At 46.6% G+C, this 22,111-nt stretch overlaps 1 protein-coding gene across 1 annotated transcript in view; it reads left to right on the top strand.

Moving 5' to 3' along the window:
* LOC140386398 (multiple C2 and transmembrane domain-containing protein 2-like) overlaps positions 1-22,111 on the top strand; it is a 606,972-nt gene that overhangs the window by 270,513 nt on the left and 314,348 nt on the right. The window contains exon 5 of the mRNA XM_072468698.1: positions 10,409-10,551. Within this exon, the coding sequence (XP_072324799.1) occupies positions 10,409-10,551 (143 nt within the window). The remainder of the gene's footprint in view (positions 1-10,408; positions 10,552-22,111) is intronic.

Below are 22,111 nucleotides of genomic sequence, written 5' to 3'. Positions count from 1 at the left end.
CGATTATTATTCTAGTCTTCGGTGGGGCATCAGGATTTTGACAGTGCGGCGCTCTCTACTGTAATTCAATTGGAATCATGTAGCTGTCGAATCTAACTGAAGTAATCCCATTGGAATATATTATTTATGCCACAGAAATGGCAGAGGCACAGCACATGTTTTTTTTTTTATGCCATAACTTTCCATCAAGTACTAATCGAGTGTTGGGGCCCTCATCATTAGTTGTATCATTGACCTGCAGTAGTGCCGGCTGTAAATGTTGTGCCAAAGGAACTCAAAAAGGGAAAGGTGATTGATTGAAACGCTTTGGTTCAGTTCTCACTGCTAGATTGTACAAAACCGCAACGGAGTTTACATTTTAATATGCGTTTTCTCAAAGCTGTTCTCTTACTTTGCACCAACGGAGCCTTTTTATCCCCTCTCCCTTTGCTCGAAAGCTGCCTAGTTGAGATGTTACTTGTTTGACAGGAGACACATAGCTTCTGTATACAATTACCACACATTTCTCTCCCAATTATTTTACCAACAGTCAAGGTCCACTAACTTGACACTTTTCCCGACCAGCTTTGTGAGGCGTAATCCTCCTCTATTAACGCTGGGTTTAATATCATTATTCACTCCGGCGTTTTATTATTCAGCCTTGGAATAGTTGTAACATTATTAGCCTGTCAAATGTTGTGTTCCACCTGTCTGGGGGATTACCCATTATCCTTTGCATGAGGGAAAGTGACACTGATGAGTGAAGTTTTGAGATATTCATTTAGTGTTTAATCTGATGGGCATGACAGCTGATCCCAGAGCTACTCGCTGATTAAAGCTAGGCCTCTCTGCCTGAAATCCTTCTCCAGCCCATTACGCCTCTGAATACAAAGTAAAGGGATAAAGCTGCCAGTGAAAGGTGCTCCCGGCAGATTTGCATAAGATCCACGTAAGAGGAGCTAACAGACCGTAGTACTGATTAGATGGTCTGTGTTATTTGGGAGCAAACTTGCACTGGAATTTATTAAGCAAAAGAAAAAGACACCTTGAAAAGGAAATCAGTCAAGGCCGAAGGCCATTTTAAGGCCTCCAGACATTTTGAGTAACCGCTCATCCACTTAGTTAAACTTTGATCTGCCCTTCGCAACTCTTCAGATGTCAAAGTTGTGGGAAAAAAACTTACTGCCTAAAAAGAGCAGTTGTGTGACTGTTTGAGGAAATTAAACCAATGCTTTTGTTCTTTTTATATTGAGGAATGGAGGGAAATGCGATCTCTGGTACCAGCCCCAAATTGTATTTACATATATTAACAAAATGTGGCAGAAAATCTACTTTGACGGTTAACAAGAGAGCGGTTCATAATGCAGCTACAAGAAATATATATTTAAAACAAAATGTCCTTCAAACTTTTCAAAAAATGTATTCAGTGACTGGAGTGCTGGGGAGAAGAACGCTTGCTGACCCAAAGCCTTGGGCAGCATTGACCGGGATCCTCCTCCGCCCCTTCCCTGTGGCGGGTATTCCGGCAGCGGAGACAGCTTGTTATTGGCCGGCTGGTTCCTCGGCAGCGCTTTTGGTGAGCCATGGAAAATGCCATTGCCTTCTTAGCGACAGCACAGTAGCATAGTGGTTAGCACGGTGGCTTCTCAGCTCCAGGGTCCCAGGTTCAATTCCCAGCTTAGGTCACTGTCTGTGTGGAGTCTGCATGTTCTCCCCGTGTGTGCGTGGGTTTCCTCCGGGTGCTCTGGTTTCCTCCCACAGTCCAAAGATGTGTGGGTTAGGTGGATTGGCCATGCTGAATTGCCCTTGGTGTCCCAAAAAAAGGTTAATAGGGGTTACTAGGTTAAGGGGATGGGGTGGAGGAGGTGTGTGCTTGAGTGGGGTTCTCTTTCCAAGGGCCGGTGCAGACTTGATGGGCCAAATGGCCTCCTTCTGCACTGTAAATTCTATGATATCCATGACCGGAAGATCCTGCCATTGGCCAATAGCATGCGGCCTCCGCTGCCGGAAAACCCGCTACACGGGGGCTGGGAAATCCAAGCCGTAGTTTTTTTTTTTTGCTAAATCTGCCTCTCACTCGCTCGCAATTTGTTGTCTTGCTCGTGTTTTGTCGTCTCACGCTTTGTCGTCTCGCTCGTACTTTGTCGTCTCGCTCGTGATTTGTCGTCTTGCTCGTGTTTTGTCTTGCTCGCACTTTGTCGTCTCACGCTTTGTCGTCTCGCTCGTGTTTTGTCATCTTGCTTGCGCTTTATCATCTCACTTGAGTTTCGTCACCTCACTCGCGCTTTATCATCTCACTCACGCTTTGTCATTTCACTCGCGCTTTATCGTCTCACTTGCGCTTTGTCTCACTTGCACCCATTTTGTTGGCTCACTCACGCTTTTCTTGTTTCTCTTTGTCTCACTCATCCATGCTTGGTCGTCTCACTCGCGTTTTGTCTTGCTCGTTTGCGCTTTGTTGTCTTGCTCGTGCTTTGTCTTGGCATGTGCTTTCTCTCTCTCTCTCTCTCTCTCTCCTACTCCCTGCTCGCACACTCTTGTCCTTTTATGCTCACAACCCTATATATAGTGTTTGCAGCATGCTTATCAAAATTTTAAACCCTTCCAAAGAGTGGAAGCGTCACCTTGTTTTCCGGAAGAGCTCTAAAGGCTGTATTGTAAAATATTTGCCTAAACATGAAATCATCAGTTATTAGCTTGTGTGCAGATGTTAACAAAAAGGAGTTTTAGTAATATTTATCAGCTGGTGTGGTCGAACTTCAAAGAGCTGCAACAGTTTTTTTTAGTCTAGAAAAGCTGCCTTATGTTTTGCAATCCAGAAATAACTATTTCTGTGCTGCCTGTATAAATTCCTAATCTCAGCTTGTGCATCTACTCCAGTTGCCTGCCCGTATTAATCAGCTCGAAAGTGAGTACTGCCTTTCAGCGAGTTGTTGATTTTGGGTTCAGTCACATGTGAATGTTGCAGTTTTGACTTTTCGTTCTTCAGGCCCATTGTTCCAATTTGAACTGATTGTTAATTCCAGAATATAATTGTCCTATTTCAAACGTAAAAATGGGATACACGTAAAAATTACACGCAGTCAAGCTGAAACAATCTAAAATGAGCCATCATTGGCGTGGGATTCAATGGGAAAGGTCACTTCCACTGAAGAAAACAATGGGCATGGTTTAGTGGAAATGAAATAGTCCCCGTGTCGAGCACATTTAGCCGGGTGTTTTCGTCTGCTGGCAGCGCCGAGGACAACCCTGCTATTAAATGGGACTCTGCCTCATTTCTGGGCTCCGACAAGGACCCCCCACTGAGGCTGCACTTCGTCCGCTCTGATCGCCAGTGCAGGAAGAGACCAGGGCGGAATTTTTAATTGACGCCCCGATCTCTGGACCCTCCACCGCAGTCGCTGCAACTCCCAATGCCCCAACCCCCAACTCACCAATAAGAGGGTCATCGAGCCTCTCCGCACCCATCTCATAAGGGAGTGCACCCCCAGGCACGATCCTTGGCATGGGCAAGATGCCACCTGGGCACTGCCAGCCTGGCACCCTGGCAGTGCCCCTGGCAGTGCCACCTGGGCAATGTCAAACTTTAATTTGTTTTTGCTTGGCCTGCTGGAGAATCCAGTACATTAACCCGTTCTCCTGTTTTATTTAGTAATTTTTCAGCTCACGCGCCACATTGCGGGACTCTTTACAATCCACAATCCACTGTCCGAAAGGATGGTGGAAGTTGATTTAGTGCAAACTTTCAAAAGGGAACTGGGTGTATTCTTGAAAAGGAAAACATTTACAAGGCTATGGCGAAGAAACAAGGAGTGGGACTAGCTGGTTAACTCTTTCAAAGAGTTAGTGCGGAGACGATAGTCCGATTGGCCTCCTAACTGTGCTGTATCATTCTGTCAAACTGAAGCAACCCCCAATGTCGCAATAAAATCGCAGCGTTCCCACAGCTTCAAGCTAGCAAGTTCAGTAAGCTTTGCCTGGGATGAGGGAGTTGTCCTCACGACGAGAGGCTGAGTAAATCGGGCCTATGTTCCCTGGAGTTGAGAAAATGTGAGTTGATCTCGTTGAAACCTATAAATAAAACTTGATAAAGTGGACCCTGAGAGATTGTTTCCATTGGTCGGGGAATCTAATACCCAGGGGCACAATCTCGGGATAAGGGCCGACCATTTAGGACTGAGATGAGGACGAATTTCTTCATTCAAAGGGTTGTGAATTCTCTACCCCAGAGGATTGTGGATGTTCCATTGTTAAATACACTTAAGGCTGGGACAGACGGAGGTTTGGTCTCTCGGGGAATTAAGATATCTGGGGAGTGGATGGGAAAATAGAGTTGAAGCAGAAGGATAGCCATGATCATATTGAATGGCTGTGTGGTCCACTCCTGATCCTATTTCAGATATTCTTATGATTCATTCTGCCTTCGAACTCCCTCATGCAAAGGGTGGGGTTCTGGAGATTAATATCCACTGATGGAATAAAGGATGGATGAAACCTCTCTGCCCATATTCCATGGAGAATTGTTGGATCACCACAAAACATGTTGCAGCATGAAATATGACTTGAGTGAAAAATGATGACTGATGGTGACCCCTTGTTCATAGATTAGACCTTTATTGCATCTCTCCAATGCCGTAGGTTGTGGAAGGTTGCATTGAGTGGGTCGCACTCTGAACCACCCCTGAATAGCGTAATAGAATAGAAAAAAAGCATCATGCCACGCCTGAATAGGTTTGGTCTGTATGGAGAGATGATTTACTCCACTATCTGCCAAAGAAGGGCAGCCATGTTCTGGCGGAGCAGGCTTGAGGGCCCAAAATGCCTCTCCCTTATTTTGTACAATCTTATCTTTGTCACTGGACAAGCAGGCATTGTAGAAGTGATAAATATAGTGCCTTTTCTTTAGGATTCTCTGTTTACTCCGAACATTGAGCTCACTTTCTTGGCCCAGGATAGGAGCATTAGGAGGACATTCAGCCTCTCGAGCCTGTTCCACCAGTCAATTAAATCATGGCTGATCTGTGACCAAACATAATAATGGCTGGAATTCTCCGGCCGATGGGGTTCTTTTTCCCGCTGGCAGAACACCTCTGCATACGGGATTCCCGGCGGCTTGGGGTGGCTTCAATGGGAAATCTCATCGACAAGCGACAGGAGTAGAGAATCCCGCCATCAGCGAACAGCATGCCGCCAAGATACTCGCAGGTGGGGGACCGGAGAATCCCGCCCATTATTTATTTTTTCAGGGGATCTGAGCATCACTGGCAGGGTCAGCATTTATTGCCCATTCCTAATTTTCCTTAAAAGAGTCAGCCACATTGCTGTAGGTTTGGAGTCTGTAGGCCAGACCAGTGGATTTCTTTCCCTCAAGGGACATTAGTGAACCAGATGGGATTTTACAACAATCATTGACAGTTGTGGTTTTATGTCCCAGATTTACTGAGTGAACTTAAAATGCACCACGTACCATGGCGGGATTTGAATCCATGTCCCAGGGAATCAGCCTGGGACTCTGCATTAGATCATTACCACCACTCCACCATCTCCAAATATTCCTGCCTTTGCTCCACATCCCTTCACACCTTTGGCTGACAAAAATCGTGGTTTTAAAATTGGCATCAATTTCTGTTTGCAGAAGAGAGTCCCAAACCTCTACAAGTTTTTGTGTGAAGAAACCTTTCCTAATTTCACTCTTGAAAGGCCTGGCACCAATTTTTAGACCATGTCCTTTGTGCTCGATTTCCTGAACACCGGAAATAGGATTACTCAATCTACACTCTTGATATCTTGGAAACTTGGATCAAATCGCCCCTTAATCGTTTGAATTCCAGCTTTTGTTTAAAATTTTCCCGCAGCTGAACTCTTGGGGTCCTGTTGAAATGTAGTACCAAGACAACTCGCTACATGCTCTGAATTGAACAGGGGTTGCGTAGCAAATGTAATTAATATTAAATCTGTGGAGAGTGCCCATTTCCTTCATTCACCCTCACTACCTGTCCATGTTGGACAGTAAGAAATCGGGTCATTGCATGTGAGGTGGAGAGTTAAACAGTTTATTTATAGGGGCCGTGGCCATTTACAAACTGTATCAGCCCTTTCAATGAACCTCTCCTGGGATATCGATGAAGCTGACAATAAGAGAATGACTTTTAAATAGCTATGAGTGTTTTTCTTTACAAAAAGGATATCTCTTTAATATGGAGTTGTGTTCCTGTTAGAAAATGGCATGTCCCTTTAAACAATTAATCAGATCTGCCAATTGGTCATCTTTTCATTCAGACAATATCTGCCTAAGCCTCGAGGGCTACTGCTTTGTCTGTTGAGCATGGTGAGAATGACTCAACTGTTCTGAGCCTGGAGGTAGAATGTTAACAGTGGGAAGATTAGGCCCAAAGTTGGTTGCTGATATAGATGTTAGACCATTCTGATCGAGATGATATGAGGCTTTCCATATTTGTTTCAGTTAACTTTGATATGAGTGGTAGCAGTAATTTGGCAGGAAGCCCAATAATCATTTCACCCTGTCTGCAATGACAGGGGGATCGTCCAATGCTGCCTGCCATTGAGGATTGGGAATCCCGCTAATAGGATGCTGATGAAGCCTCAGCCGGAATCTTCCCCCGCCAACATGCCCGATACTCCGCGACACATGTGAGAAATGCGTGTCTGGATCGTGGCACCCAGAAGCCGGGACTTACCGGACGAAGGCCTGGGGCTTCCTCTGGAGTTCGGGATGGAGACCTTGGAACACCACAGCAGTGGGCAGGGGGGGAGGGGGGAAGCATCTACAGGTGATTTTCCAGATTTGGTATCCTGGAGGAGGTCCATTTTCCAACGTCAAGAGTGTTCCTGGAGATCCATCTTCCCGCTTCAGGAGGCCAATCTTCTTTCTTCAACAGTGGGTCAGTGATGCCGAGTACCTTTTAAATATGGCATCCAGATACTATGGCAGGACGCGCGCCATCGAGCCCACCCCACCGCAGAAGACGGTGTAAAACCCCAGATCCACAATTAATTCTGCCAGGGACAGATGAAAGGCCATGGCTTCCCATTGGCCTCCACAATGGAGTAAAATCCCCTTCCCTGCCCCAGCCCACGGGACTTAGTCCCAGATGGAAGGATTCCAGTCTGGAGTTTCCAACCTTCCAGGATTGTCCTGGACTCTCCCAGAATTGACGATCAATGTCCAGGAAGGCGCAGTATGAGACCCTGGCGAAACATCATTGGGGCATTGAACAAAGATTTTATTTTGTCATTTTCTTTGAACAAAGCGGGGGAAAAGAAGGCTGTTAGGCTGCCAATCAAGCTTCATCCATCTGGAGTCTTTTTACTTTCCAGTTAGCATAGGAAGAGAGTGCGTCACAAGAGTGGATGCGTTTGCCGACTAGAGGCTGGAGCGTGGGGGCAAATCATGCGATGAAACGTCCAGGGGTACATTTAGTCACAGTTGGCAACCCCAATGGGTATCAGTCTGATACCGACTCCACTTTTCTTTTGGATAACACGATAATAGACAGATTAAGACTTGAAGCAGATGAGGCAGTAAATTAACTGGTTCCTCAAGGACCACCCTGTAAATTGGGGCCGGGGGACCCATTTCCTTTATTTTTATTTTGCTGCTTTCATTGTGAAGTCGTCATCTTTGCTAATGCCATTCCACACAAAGTATAACATATAGTGCTGAGTATTCCTTTGCTCCACATCTTCTGTTCCCCATAACATGCAAGCCCTTTTTTGTTTTATTATATAAATGTACATTGCAGTTCGGCGAGAGAGAAGGAAAACAAGTTTTGGAACTGTTCCCAAAGCAGGCAGCAAGGAGGAGGCAAATTCCTTCCTGTCACCTACGATCAGGGTTGCTCAGATCATCCTCGGCTGCAGTTGATAACCGGTCTACCTTTCTCAGCCATTTAATGAATAGCAGCTCAGTGAGGTACTGGCTGCTCCGTGGCCTTCCTCAATATCGGACATGATTTGGCAGGAGGTTCTCTGAGCTCTTTAAAGCTGCTGTAATGGAAGGCAGCAGCACAAATCGGAATTTATTTTCTCCCTCTGGCCTCCTAATCCTAGCTCGTTCAATGTCGCTTTGCCAAAGCTGACGAGGAGTCTGGCGAGTAGATGATGAGGAGTCGAGCAGAAAAGTACAAGGAGCGATTCAATATGCAGGCTTGAATGGAAAGCTGGGATGCTTAAGTTATTAATTGAAAGTATCAGGCTTGTGAGCTATGCCATATGCAGGTTGCAATTCCATCTGCTGAACCATTCTTGTACTGCATGCATAGCATATTGTGTCCTCAGTAAAACCGTTGCCCGATCTAGGAGACTAGAAAAAGCTGCCTTCCGCTGCCATTCCCCTAGGGGAAAAAAGGTAACGCTCAAAGACTATCTTGAGGATGGGTCCTGGGCGTGTGAAAGCACACAGTTAGGCGAACATAACTTAAGCTGCAGACAATCATGAGTGCCCTCATTCTTTTAACGTGGGGGAAAAAAATCCTGAAAGGATGCAGAAATTGAAGTTTTCCGAAGTGGAGAATGTCAGGCATGTCGTGTTGGGTGTTCTGATGCACAAATGATCCAACACGGCTGTAGATGGTACAACTCTGTTTTATTGTCTTAACAACAACTACTAACTGCTGGCTTGGGTACGTGCTTCACCAGCTAACCTGTGGACCCAGCCCTATCATTATCTTAGTGAGGCACTGAGCACATGGTCTATGTCTGAGTGGCACGCTGTGTGCTCTGTGCTCTGAGCTATCTCCTGGTAGAATGAGCAGGAACTGTGGTGTTCCCTGTTTTATAGTGCATGTGCTCTCACTGGTGATTGGCTGCGATGTTATGTGTGTGCTGGTTGGTCCAACTGGCTGTCCATCAGTGTGTGTGTGATTGTACCATGATATGCTGATGTGGATATCATGACAACCAGTTACATAAGAGGGGCGTGAAGGGATGTGAATTCTTGAGCTTATTTTTCTAGTGGAATTGTCCCTCTTCCCCAAAATGATGAATGTTGAGCCATTGGATGTTATTTAAAGGAGACTATAGGGATTCTGCCCAGGACGGCCAACTGGCCTGGATTAGGGCCAGATGTACTGCTCCAGCGGCCCTGTTTACCTTCACAGCTCCCTGTTCTTACAGATCTGAGAGCAATGCCCCCCCCCCTTCCCCCAATTGTGTGGGTCTGCATCGATGCCAAAGCGCCCTTGGAATATTTTGCCAGGAGTTGATCCCAATCTTGCCCGCCAACTGGAGTGCAGATGAGAATCCCCGTGTTCCCTCTTTTTGGGAAGGCCTATCATAATCATTGCCATCTAGGCATATAATTGGACAGCAATGTGCTTCCCCGGATCAAGGATCACAGTGGTAGAGATCACGCCTGCCGACAGCTGTCAGCCATTCAGAGCCAGCAGGTCTCTTGAATGACAGCGCCAGGGAGGGCACAATGGCTGTTGCCAGTATAACATTCACAGGAGGCCTAGTATCTTCACTGGGTCCTGCGGGCCTCAGCTGAGTGATAGCAGAACGGGGTCATTGGGTAGGGGTTGTGGGAGAGAGGGGAGGGGATTTGACAGCAAGGTGTGGCTCCCATCTCCCCCAGCCCCCTCCAGCTCCCCTTGATCAGGCACCGAGTGTGTTTGAACAAGAGACCATCCCCAGGAGCCCATAAGCAACTCCGCACAGTGCAAAAGGAGGCCATTCGGCCCATCGAGTCTGCACCGGCCCTTGGAAAGAGCACCCTACGTAAGCTCACACCTCCATCCTAACCCCGTAACCCAGTAACACCACCTAACCTTTTGGACACTCAGGGCAATTTAGCATGGCCAATCCACCTAACCCGCACATCTTTGGACTGTGGGAGAAAACCGGAGCACCCGGAGGAAACCCACGGGGAGAACATGCAGACTCCGCACAGGCAGTGACCCAAGCCGGGAATCGAACCTGGGACCCTGGAGCTGTGAGGCAACTGTGTTAACCACTGTGCTACCATGCCGCCCATTTGGCAGCCGGGTGAGATGGCCTTTCAGCCATAAATTTAGATCGAGGTGGGTCTTGGAAGGCAGCGAGGTCTCCACCTGCCACACTCCCAGTTGATTAATTCCGCTCCCCCTCCCACCTCAGCATCAAACGTGTCAGGGGGGAAGGATTTCAGTTCTGCACAGGAGCTCTAGCATTTTGGAATCTGTTGTAATTCTGCCTTTGAAGTAAAAATGAATTAAAATTAGTAAGGAGTTCAATACAACTTTAGTGGATTAAATTCTTCCGGTAACAAAGGGACTTTCATCCTGAAATGTTATCAGTTTAAAATGGAGATTGTTTCCATGCATGGCTTCAACATCTAGGAATGATTGCTTATAATATTGATTACTCGCTCAGGATATCTCAAGAAATTGTCACGGGGTCAGTTATCCATTTCATTCATTTTGTTTTATAGGTACAAGTGATCCCTACGTCAAGTTCAAGCTGGCTGGCAAAACACTGTACAAGAGCAAGATCATGTACAAAAACCTAAACCCTCGATGGGATGAAACCTTTGTGGTTCCAATCAAGAACTTAAATCAAAAGCTGTACGTCAAGGTAAAAGAAAAACTGGATCCGTTGTGGTTCAGTAAAACCCTATCATAATAAACGATGCTATACTTAAAGGGTGATTATATTTTGGTGGAATTCAGTAATTTGGTTCAATTAACTGGGTCAGTGACTGCACTTCTCTTGAATTCAGTGATCCCCATAAAGAAGGGTCATAGTTTGGTTGGTTTCAAGGTTGGTGATTACTTTTTTTAGGTTGACTGGTTAGGATCATTGGTTATATTTTGTTTTTCAGTGTTTTAAGGTCAGATAGTTGGCTATAGTGTCAGAGTATAATATTAGCACCAGCAACGTTGAGTAGCTCGGATCTGGAATGCACCTACTGAGAGTGTGGTGGAGACAGATTCAATCATGGCTCGCAAAAGCGATTGAAGAACCACAGAAGTCTTCTGGAGCAGACGGAGGCGCTTGGCCGCACCGGCTTTCCACATGAGCATTATGACTAAAAAACGGATTGCAGGGCTACGGGGAAAGGCGAGGGATGTGGGTGTAGCTGAATTGTTCTTGAAGAGGACCGGTACAAAGACGATGGGCTGAATGGCCTCATATGCGCTGTAACCGTTCTGTGATTCTAAGTTTCAGTTTTAAATTGATTATAGGAATGTTATGGACGAAGTTCCGTGAAGTTTGTCAGTGAACATGGGTAATTAAAGAAGACATGGGCAGGCAAAAACCTGCGGAAAGGGCCTTGGCTCTGGTAGTTCTCATTCTGGCATTCACTAGCTCTGATTTATTGCCATATTACTTAATGGTCATGGGGGCAGTGGCCAAGGTGAAGTAAAGAAGCATGATGCCAGAACTGAGAGATAGCATATCAGAAAATATTGAACTGCTGGGTAAAGAGGTGGCCTCATGGAGCTATGGAGCTCTTTAATAATGTGAAGGGGTTTGACGTGGTAAATCCCCCCCCCCCCCCACCCCACCGCCCGCGCGGCGTGTTTACTGTTGGTGGTTCTCCATTGGCGGCTGACCGGATCTTCTGGTCCCCCCAATATCTGCGATGGTTTGCATGGCTCGCCTATCCCACCATGGAGGGGTGGGGGGGTCACCTTCTTTGGTGGAACTGGAAGATCCCGCCGGCGGGAAGAGCTGGAAAATCCCACCCAATGTTTCCCCTCGTGGGAAAGTCCAAAACTAGCGATACAGAAGTCATGTAAAACATTCAACAAAGAATTCATGAGAAATGTATTTATCTGCCCAGAAAGTGGTTAGAATGTGGAGCCTGTTACCATAAGGAGAAAATGAGGCGAATATCAAAGGTGCATTTCAGGGAATGGAAGTTAAGCATGAGGGAGAAAGCTACAGAAGGATATTCAGGTAGAGTACAGTGAAGTAAGGTTGAGGCTTGCTGGAAATGCCATAATTTCATAGTCAGCCCTTGAAAGCAAGAGAGATGTGAGTCTCCTGAGCTGCAGACATTGTTTAAAGGCAAGCCGGAGGTATGAAAACCATGTTTTACTGACAAGTGTAAATACCCCATTGAGGCATTCCGTGGGAAACACTCTAATACCACACGACCATCTCAGTTGAGAGCATTCAAACTTCTTAGCCATTTATAATTAGAATTAAACACCATTGTTAAATTAACCCATTCAGAACATGATGTCAGATTATGTTATACCATAAGTTATCATTCTGGTTAACCACTGATGGAGTATAATTTACTGTCGTTCAAATTGTAGCTTTGAGCAGAGTCAAAAAGGAATTTCAATTTTACGTGTGGTTTGTAACTCTGCATGAAAGTAATCTGCAGCCCAATTGGTATGAGACATGCCAGTTATTGTTGCTCATGTGTTGCAGTTTCTCACTTCTCCAGATTTGCAAGTAAATTGAAACAAACGGACTTTATTATTCTGACGTGCCAGGAATTGGCCATCCATCTTGTTGCGCAGCGGGTAGCATCCCTGCCTCTGAGCCAGAAGCTCTGGTTTCGAGCCCCACCCCAGGACTTGACGGCTAAGGGAAGGTATGTTAGTAATGTGGCCAAACAGGATGAGTATCAACTTGGAAATCCTTTCAGCATTCTTCACTTGTCGGTGGTAATAGCGTTAGAGATTCTTAGTTAGCCATGCGATGGAAAGAAATTGGAGCCGCTACCATCAGTGTCAACAAGCATGTAAATGTAGGGCAGCACGGTGGTAGAGTGGTTAGCACTGTTGCCTCACAACGCCGAGGTCCCAAGGTTTGATCCCGGCCCTGGATCACTCATTCTCCCCGTGTTTGCGTGGGTCTCACCACCACAACCCAAAGATGTGCAAGGTAGGTGGATTGGCCAGGCTAAATTGTCCCTTGATTGGAAAATACGAATTGGGTACTCTAAAGTTTTTAAAAACAAGCATGTAAATATGTATGTTGCCACAGCAACTCGGACTCCTTGGGTCTGTGGTTGGCTAGACTGCCGCTGCGGATCAGATTGATGCCAACGGCACGTTGTTTGATCCCCATTCCGGCTGGGGTGGTTTCAGACTGACTTACCGTCACACTGAATTCATGTATTCTGTGCTTTCTCTTGTTTCTGCTTGTGCATCTCTCAGCTTCATATTATATTATGATTGCAGCAGGGCGGCACGGTGGCGCAGTGGTTAGCACTACTGCCTCACGACGCCGAGGACCCTGGTTCGATCCTGGACTCAGGTCAATGTCCGTGTGGAGTTTGCACATTCTCCCGTGTCTGCGTAGGTCTCACCCCCACAACCCAAAAGTTGTGCAGGGTAGGTGGATTGGCCATGCTAAATTACCCCTTAATTTGGAAAAAAAAATGAATTGGATACTTTGAATTTAAAAAAAAGAAAAAAGAATTGTACTTACAGCGCAGAAATATCGGCCCAACCAATCTATGCTTGTTTTTACATTCCACAAGAGTTTTCTCCCAGTATATTTCATCTAGGTCTGAAGCTTGCTAAGCCTTCCTCACTTATGTATTTCCTAACTCCCCCTTAAATGCCTCCATGTTCTTCACTTCAACTACTTCATATTTTAGATGAACGGGTTATGCAGCTGAACCATGTCGAGGAATTTAATTTCTTCTTGGAGTTGTACCTTTATAGCAATCACCGATCTCCTGGCTGGGACTGTGTACCTTTGTGACACATTTTCACTTATGCCAGGAAAACTGCCCGCAAAGGTTCAGCGGAGATTGGCTGTGACAGATTCTGAAGGAGCCCTTTATAAAATAGCCTGGCTCGAAGCACAGGTAACATCTGGCGGAGTCGAGAACAAACGAACTGGCAACATTACAAAATGCCGCCTTAAGCCTGAGCAGCCAATTCGTTGGACAACAAACTGTTCTGGAGTGTTGCTGTGGCAAAAATGGCAGAAAGTACATTGGGCGCTGGCAAAGTATTTAATGCCGCTTCTCACTGTCACTCGTGGCAAATTGGCTCCTGAGGAAGCTCCCACCCCCCTCCCGCCACAGCCACATAAACAAGAGAAGTTGCTAAACTAATTAAGCATCTTTTTGTGAACCAAATGTTTACATATGTCACAAAGTGGAATTTTGTATGGTTTCTGCGGTGAGTTGGGAAGTGGGTCAGTCCAGTTAAATTTGTATGTCAAAGAATCAGAAAACATAGACAGAAATACACTGAAACCATCCATCTGCTGAGCGGAATTATGAGTTAATGGTTTATGAATACAAGAATACATTTACACTCTATCTTTCACTGAATGCTGAGGCTTCACTTACAATGTTGCTAGAAACTCGAATTGGAAGTCAGAGTTATTGTGCCTGATATGGGACCAAAACCTGAGTGAGACTCCCTGCATGGCGGCAGTTTGGATCTTCAAATGTGACGGAGCCTCCATGTGCCTGTGAAGAGCCGAAATCCACTCTGAGGCCCACACTAAACCTGTGAGGTTGCATCCCGAATGTGTTCAGTTCTGCTGCACATACTGCAGTAGGTCACAACCTGAGGAGACTGCACTTTCTGTGACTATTGGAAGAATGGTATACAGCCTTTACAGTCTCCTCTGTTTCCCCTTCTTTGGCTCGTGTCCCAGAGCCTTGTTGATCCTTTTTGATTCAGAGTGCAGGATTGTCCATCCCACGCAAGCCTCATCCGTTTATCCCTTGTGCTTAAGTTCTGCAGCAAGTTAGCCACTTTTTGCAGAAACACAAGAAAGTTTGCTCTCGGCTGTATCCAAAATGGTCACACTGCAGATGAGGACAGGATCAAGGAAATGACAGGTACCATCCTGTATGGGAAAAAAACATTGATTCTGTGATCACTGTGTGGGCCATATGCAGTTGCGCCTGGATGAAGAAGGCCATTTGGCCCATCTGAATTTACCTATCTAGATTTAGAACAATCCTACATTCATGCCTTTGTTGTCTCGTTGTTTCCTTAGTTGTTTCCTTAGTCGTTTCAGCTCATTTGCAATTGTTGATCACTCGCTACACCCAAAATTCCTGCTGTCAATCCTGAAGTTCTCTTTTCCTGCTTTGAACCTGTGCTCCTGCTATGGTGGCCAAGAAGGACATGGGTTATCATCAATAGATTGCCCCGTGGGCTTCATAGAATATGAATTCCCGTATTAAGTGGGCAGTAGCTCGTCCAATGGGAGATGTATGGTGGGAGTTAAAACGGCTGTTCCATCCCAGAATGGCATCTCCATATATCCGTAGGCTCGGAAGCAATGGTTTAAGCTGTGGTAATGGCCTTTTTCAATGCTGCGATAAAGCAATTTGTTGTTGGAAGACTGACTTGACAAAATTATTACTTTGGCGACAAGGAGTAAAGACAGGTTTTTCCGAGCAACCTTCATAGTTGAATATGCATGACTTCTCCGGCAAGAAACAAAATGCCTCTCTTAGGTAAACTTGAACCCTATGACGTTAGCGGAGAAGACTAGGCCCAATACACGGAGCACATGTGTTACTTCTTCCGGGCTGATAGAATTGTGGGAGATGAGAAGCAGAAAGTGATTCTGCTGACAGCATGCTGGCCCCGACATTCAGCTTGATGAAAAGCTTGGCCTACCCAGATGCCCCCCACTCAAAAACGTATCACGAGCTCATACACCTAATGCAAAATCATTATGACCCAAAGCCCTAAAACATCCTCCAGAGATAGCACTTTAACACGACATGGAGAACCACAAGGGAACCTGTCACTGAATCTTTGACCAGATTGAGGAAACTGACAGAATATTGTGAATTTGGTGCATCCCAGACCGAGATGTTGCGAGACAGGTTGATGTGCGGAATAAACAATGTGACAAAGAAAAGTCACTGGCAGAGCCCAATCGGGACCTAGAAGAAACCATTCAGATAGCCCTATCCCTGGAGAACGCAGAAAAATGGGCTCAGGAGCTACAAGGGGCATCAGACTGCAATGTCCTCTGGTTAGGGGGAAGGACCTCATGTAAAAGTGTCCATACCTCAACTTAAGGTACATGTGTAAATAGTGAATTACAAAAACAGAGCTCAGCTTGGGTCCCCCGGCAGTCAAGGAAATATGATGACATGCTAGGGAATCCGCGAAAGAAGTTTGCATATGTCAGACGAGGGATTATTATAAACACTATATAAAAGGGCATAGCCAAGAAAACGCTATAGGAATAGGCGAAATGCGTGCTGTGCAGAGAAGAAGCCACGGTCAGCACAGGCCCATACCATGCAGGTATCCCCACTCCCAGAAGCAGAGGCAATGCAACTAAACCATATCATTACAACCAATGCCGCTCCAATAATGACAGAACTGCTGGTAAATGGGGGTTGCTATCTGTCATCGGAGAGCAGGCCATTTGATCACCTCCAAACTGGTATCCAACCCTTGAGTTTAGAAGACTTGAATGGCCACCTACATGGGGGAACCTTTGCGGATTAAGGGCACCACGACACTGGTAAACTACAGGGAGCACTCAGCCCGGCTTCCACTCATTGCTGTGCGGGGACAGGGACCAAATCTTATGGGGAGAGATTGGCTCCAGCGGATCAGGTTGGAGATTTTCAGGCTGGGTGTGGGAAGACTGCTGTGTGAAGTCATCAGCAAATACCCTGAAGTCTTCTAGGAGGGCCTTGGGAAAATAAAAGGAGCGAGAGCCAAATTTACGTTGAACCTGATTGAACGCCTAAATATTTCAGAGCAACACCGGTTCCATATTCCCTGTTGGAGACGGTAGAGACTGAACGTGGGTGCCTGGAAAATCTAAGTATCATCACGTCTATGCAATTTGCAGAATGGGCAACAGCTGTTGTCCCCGCCCTTAAGCAGGACAACTCGGTCTGTCTCTGCGGGAATTATAAGTTCATGGTCAATTAGGTTTCCAAACTGGATAGATACCTCATGCTGCGGATAGAAGACCAATATGCCAAGCTATCAGGCGGCCAGATGTTCACTAAGTTATGTATGACCCATGCCTATGTTCAACTCAAATATGATGAGCCTTCCCATAATTGCGTTACGATCAACACACACGAGGGCCTACATGAGTACATTTACTTGCCCATCAGGGTCTCATTCAGCTTGTGTCATATTCCAATGGGTCATGGAGAACAGACTCTAAGGGCTACCTAAAGGGCCAGCATACGTGGATGACATTCTAGTCACGGAGTCTTCAGACCGAGACCACCTGGTAAACAAGAGGTCTTGTGGCGATGTTCAAAAACAGGGGTACATCTATGAAGGAAAAATGTGTTTCCCAAGGAGAAAAATGTCCTATTTGGGCTACATATAGTGGAGGATGAGGCGAGGGCATCAAGGAAGGGCCAGCTCCAAGAAGCACCACAGAATTGAAATCTTTACTGGGATTAGTCAGTTGGGCGGCACAGTAACACAGTGGGTAGCACTGTTGCTTCACCGCTCCAGGGAACCAGGTTCGATTCTCGGCTTGGGTCACTGTCTGTGCGCAGTCTGCACGTTCTCCCTGTGTCTGTGTGGGTTTCCTCCGGGTGCTCCAGTTTCCTCCCACAAGTTCCGAAAGACGGGCTTTTAGGTGAATTGGATATTCTGAATTCTCCCTCTGTGTACCCGAACAGGTGCCGTAGTGTGGTGACTAGGGGCTTGTCACAGTAACCTCATTGCAGTGTTAATGTAAGCCTACTGTTGCTAACTTTTGGTTGGCTCTTAAATCGTAATTTGCTCTGTTTGTTTCATCTTTGCTCTAGAGTCGCCAGGTATCTTTATGATACCGCCACGAGGTTCAAGTTCAAGTAATGATCAATAACTCAACACACCAATTAGTAAGATTCAAATCAAAGCACATTTATTATACACAGTAAATCACTACTCATGCATAAAACTACTTACTAGGCTATCTATCACTAAAAGGCCTATACTTAGCTTCGGACTGGCCCACCAGGTCAGGGGAACAAATGGCCTTTCGTCCAGGTCCTGAGTCTGCAGGATTCAAAAGCTGGTATGGACTGGTAGCAAGGAGCGCCTATCTCGTAGCGAGCGTTGACTTGAGACTTACTTGGTTGGAGGCAGCGAGGCAGGTCATTGTCAAGGGTTGGTTCAAGTTGCTGAGTGACCCTGCCAAAGAAGGACGATTTGAACTTGGGGGCTTTACTTTATAGTCCCCAAGGGCTTCCCGCCCTTCAGGGCGGACCCCGTACCTGGTTCCAAGTGATTGGACTACTTTCCGATCACTTGGATCGATTTCTCCAATGCTGGAGTTGTTCCCTGATCGTTGGGCGGTCCCTAAATGTCCGTTGGCCTTCCTTTGTCTTGGCTCCTGCTGGCGCCGAGGAGTCTGGCTTGGCTTTATTCACCTTAACTGTTGCCATTTTGCCCTGGAATCGCTCATTACTGTGCAGGTGGCTGCTGTATTACTATGCAGGTGGCTGCTGGGTTCAGTGCTGTCTGGTTTCTTACAGGTTTCAATACACATTATTTCTATATTTGCTAGTCTTTGTCTGTGTTGGCTGAATTTCCCTTCAGCCTTTGCGGTTCTCCATTTTAAGTCGGAAAGTGGCCAACTCAGGTGGCTACACCCCTCCTTGTGATCCTAACGCGAAGCGTGAAGGATCACATAACTGCTTTGTCTTCATTCCCTGACCCGGCGAGCACTCTTCTATGGCCTCTACACTGACCATAGCTATGCAAGAAAAATTTTAACTAACATTCTAAGTGGCGCTGTGTCAAAACAGGGACATGCATTACAAAATTTAAAAAAACGGTACCTCTAACTGTCCTCAATAAACTACACTCACTAAACATTCAGTCATATTAACTTCCTAAACAATACAAAATAATAGCAGAATTTGCATTTTTCCTGGCTTGGCAGTCAAACACAGGGTTGTACAATCTTTCCATTTCTTTATTTACAGAAGAACGCAAACGAATGTCCTTTATTATAGATCGAGGGGTTTGGGGGCCTGGTGAAAACCGAAAATAGGGGATCTCATTCTGTATATCGGGGTGCTAGCGCGGTAGGCTCTCCTTCGCCATTTCCTCATGCGGATAGTCTGCACGATGCTGCAGAATATCGCCAACACTAATAGGGATTCGACTACGTAGGAAAGGGAGTACCACGTTATGAGCTTATCACACCATGATGGTGTGGTGTTGCCTGTTACTGGGCTCTGGGTGCTATGGGGAAGTGAATCATTGACGGCTGGGGGGGTTGGGGTCAGGGGGTTTGCGTTCGCGCGCAACCGGGTACACATTATGACGAAAAACACGTATGCCGTCTTCATTGTTGTTTTCTTCTTTCTCTTTTTTTCTCTTCCTTTCCGTTTCGTCTCTTTTCCTGGAGCTTCTGGGGTTCTGTGGGATCAGGCATAGTGTCTGTTACTATCTTGGTTAATACCTCCTGCGTTAGCATGTTTGTCCTTTTGTGCCAATTCTCCCGTTACAATTTGTCACCATGTGTGACTCCCTCTTTTTTTAAAAAAACGAATATTGAGGACAAGACACACTTAAAAATACTGAAACAGTGCGAGCCGTCTCACAGGCTGTGCGATTTACCATCCAAATGTTTGAGGATGTAAATAGCATAGGGATGGCAACCTAAGGGTTGCCTGAAAACAAAACAAAACTTTTTGAACCAAAAGTGCCGAAATGAGGTGCGTATGGGCCGTGACGGGTAAGAATTGGATGGAATCCCCGGGTAGGACGGCGACCAATGCAGTGTGTGCTCTACCCGAGCGTAGCTGACCAGAGGGGGGTCCTCAGGTAGGGCGGAGACCAATGCCGTTTCTCCACTGCCTGAGCAACGGACAAGAACGGGCAAAAATGTAGCCATCGTGGGGGTTGCCTTATTGGTTCTATCTTTGAACCAGAAGAGCAGTTATGAACGGGAGGTTTGGCAAGCTCTCAGCGGTTTCGGCCGATGAGTGTGCTGGCACATTCTCAAAGGTTTCTGCCGAAAAATATGGCGGGTGGCCGTGGAAAAATTTTCCGATCTTACGTACAACATTTAACACTAACAGTAACAAACAACATTAAACAACATGCTGCAGGTTTCATCAGAAAGGACACCGTTTTCTCCCAAGCGGTTCCTTTTTAAAACATCATCTGGACACCTCAGTTATCGGTTGCGAACAGGGTCCCTAAGGGGTTCTCGTTTTGGGAGTCAGACTCAGAGTCGTCATCTTCTCCCGGATGCCATACTCTCGAATGTATAAGGGCTGGTAGGGCTGCATGGTGCGATTTGGGGTCCATCTCGTCATTCCGGACGAGCCTGTATGTGTTGTCGCGGTGCCAAAAGGTGGTGTCTAGTTCTGTGGGGACGGAATCGTCATCGTAGGGCGGTGGTCTTTGGTGGGGTTTGTTGAGGAATGTGATGAGGAAGGGATCACTCAAATCGTGGTCAGATTCACTGGGTGTGGGTCCTGTTGCCTGGGGATAGTCGGGAGGCATGTTGTGGCTATTGTCTGAGTCACTGTCACTGCTGCTGCCGTCTGTGTGCGTTCCGGGGCGGAGTCTAGAGGTCGGGGGTGGAGTCGAGGGCGAGTCCGTGGATGTGGTTTGCGTGTTGGGGGAGGGTAGGGATACGTTGGCTGTGGGCGGGGCGCGATCTGTTGCGTCGAGCATGACGTGATGTGCGTGGTTGGACTGTGGGCCATATGCCTTAAGCTGGTTGATATGGAACTACGCAGTCTTTCCGTTGGGGTACTTAATTTTATAGACTGAGGGGCTTACTTTGTCCGCAATGGAGTACGGACCCGAATACTTTGGTGACAGGAATGTGCTGAGGTTGTAAATTGAGAGCATGACCTGCTGTCCTACCTCATACTCAGTCGCATGCACTGTCTTGTCAAAACAGGCCTTGCTCTGTTTCTTCCGTGTGCCTAATCTTACTGTGGCTGCCAGCTGAGCCGTTTTTACATTTTCGATTAATTGCTTGACTGCGTTCTCGTGTGTGAGGGCCGTCACTTCGGGGCTGGTCAAGTCCAATCCTAATAAAAATTCTGTGCCTTTCATGGGGCGTCCGGTCATGAGAGTGTGTGGGGTGTAACCTGTGGATGTTGAGACAGTATTTCTCAAAAACATCAGCGCAACAGGGAGGACTGAATCCCAAGTGGTGTTATTCTGTTGGACCATTTTTCTGAGGGTTGATTTTAGGGTCTGATTCATGCGCTCCACGATACCACTTGACTGGGGGTGGTATGCGATGTGGAATTTTTGGGTAATGCCAAATATCGTGAGGACGTTCTTCATGACACGTCCCGTAAAATGGGAACCTTGGTCGGATTCAATGCTGCGGGGGAGTCCCCATCTCGTAAAGATGTGGTGGGTTAAGATCTTTGCGATGGTCTTTGCCGTGTTCTGGATGGGAATGCCTCCACCCATTTCGTAAAAGTGTCTATGACGACTAATACGTATTTGTAACCATTCCTGCAAGGGGGCAATGGTCCCATAAAATCAATCTGGAGGTTAGTCCAGGGGCCATTAACGGGGCGGGTGTGGCTAAGTTGAGCTTTCTTTGCGTATCTGTCCGGATTGTTCTGGGCACAGATAAGGCAATTCTCAACGTAGTGCATTACGTCTTCTTTTAAACTTGGCCACCAACAGAGCTGCCTGAGGTGGGCTGTAGTGGGATCAATTCCCTGATGTCCATGACTGTCATGGAACAAACAAATGAGCTGATTCCTGTCCTGTTCAGGAACCACATAAAGGGTGTCTTTTAACACCACACTGTCATGTGTGGTCAGTGCATTTTTAAATCTATCGTAAGGTGCCGTAAATTTTCTTTTCAAAATCTCCCTGAGATTGTTATCCTGCTTCTGGGCCTGCACTAAATCCTCGATATTTCTTCTGCGAGACCTGAACTGCATTCACTGGTGCGCTTTCGGGGGGTGTCCAAAATTATACGTGTCTGGAACCTGCTTTTGCCAGTGCGTCGGCCTTTACATTTCCAGGGGGGGAGGAACGGTGGTGACTGCGAACTTTAACGATTCCGAATGTCCTGTTCTGTGCTTTTTCTAAAACGTGGCGGAGCAATGGGGCTGAAGGGAGGGGTTTTCCGTCTGCGGAAACAAATCCTCTTGCTTTCCACAGGGGTAGGAATTCTGTAAGGCTATTGCAGACATAGAGGCTGTCCGAGTACATGTCTGCTGGGCTGGGGAAGGAATCTGGGTGATCCACAATGTACGCCATGG

This window comes from Scyliorhinus torazame, chromosome 12, assembly GCF_047496885.1.
Source record: "Scyliorhinus torazame isolate Kashiwa2021f chromosome 12, sScyTor2.1, whole genome shotgun sequence".
In the NCBI taxonomy this organism is placed as follows: domain Eukaryota; kingdom Metazoa; phylum Chordata; class Chondrichthyes; order Carcharhiniformes; family Scyliorhinidae; genus Scyliorhinus; species Scyliorhinus torazame.
Note: the sequence above shows the minus strand (reverse complement) of the source record. Positions and strands in the feature narration are given on the sequence as shown.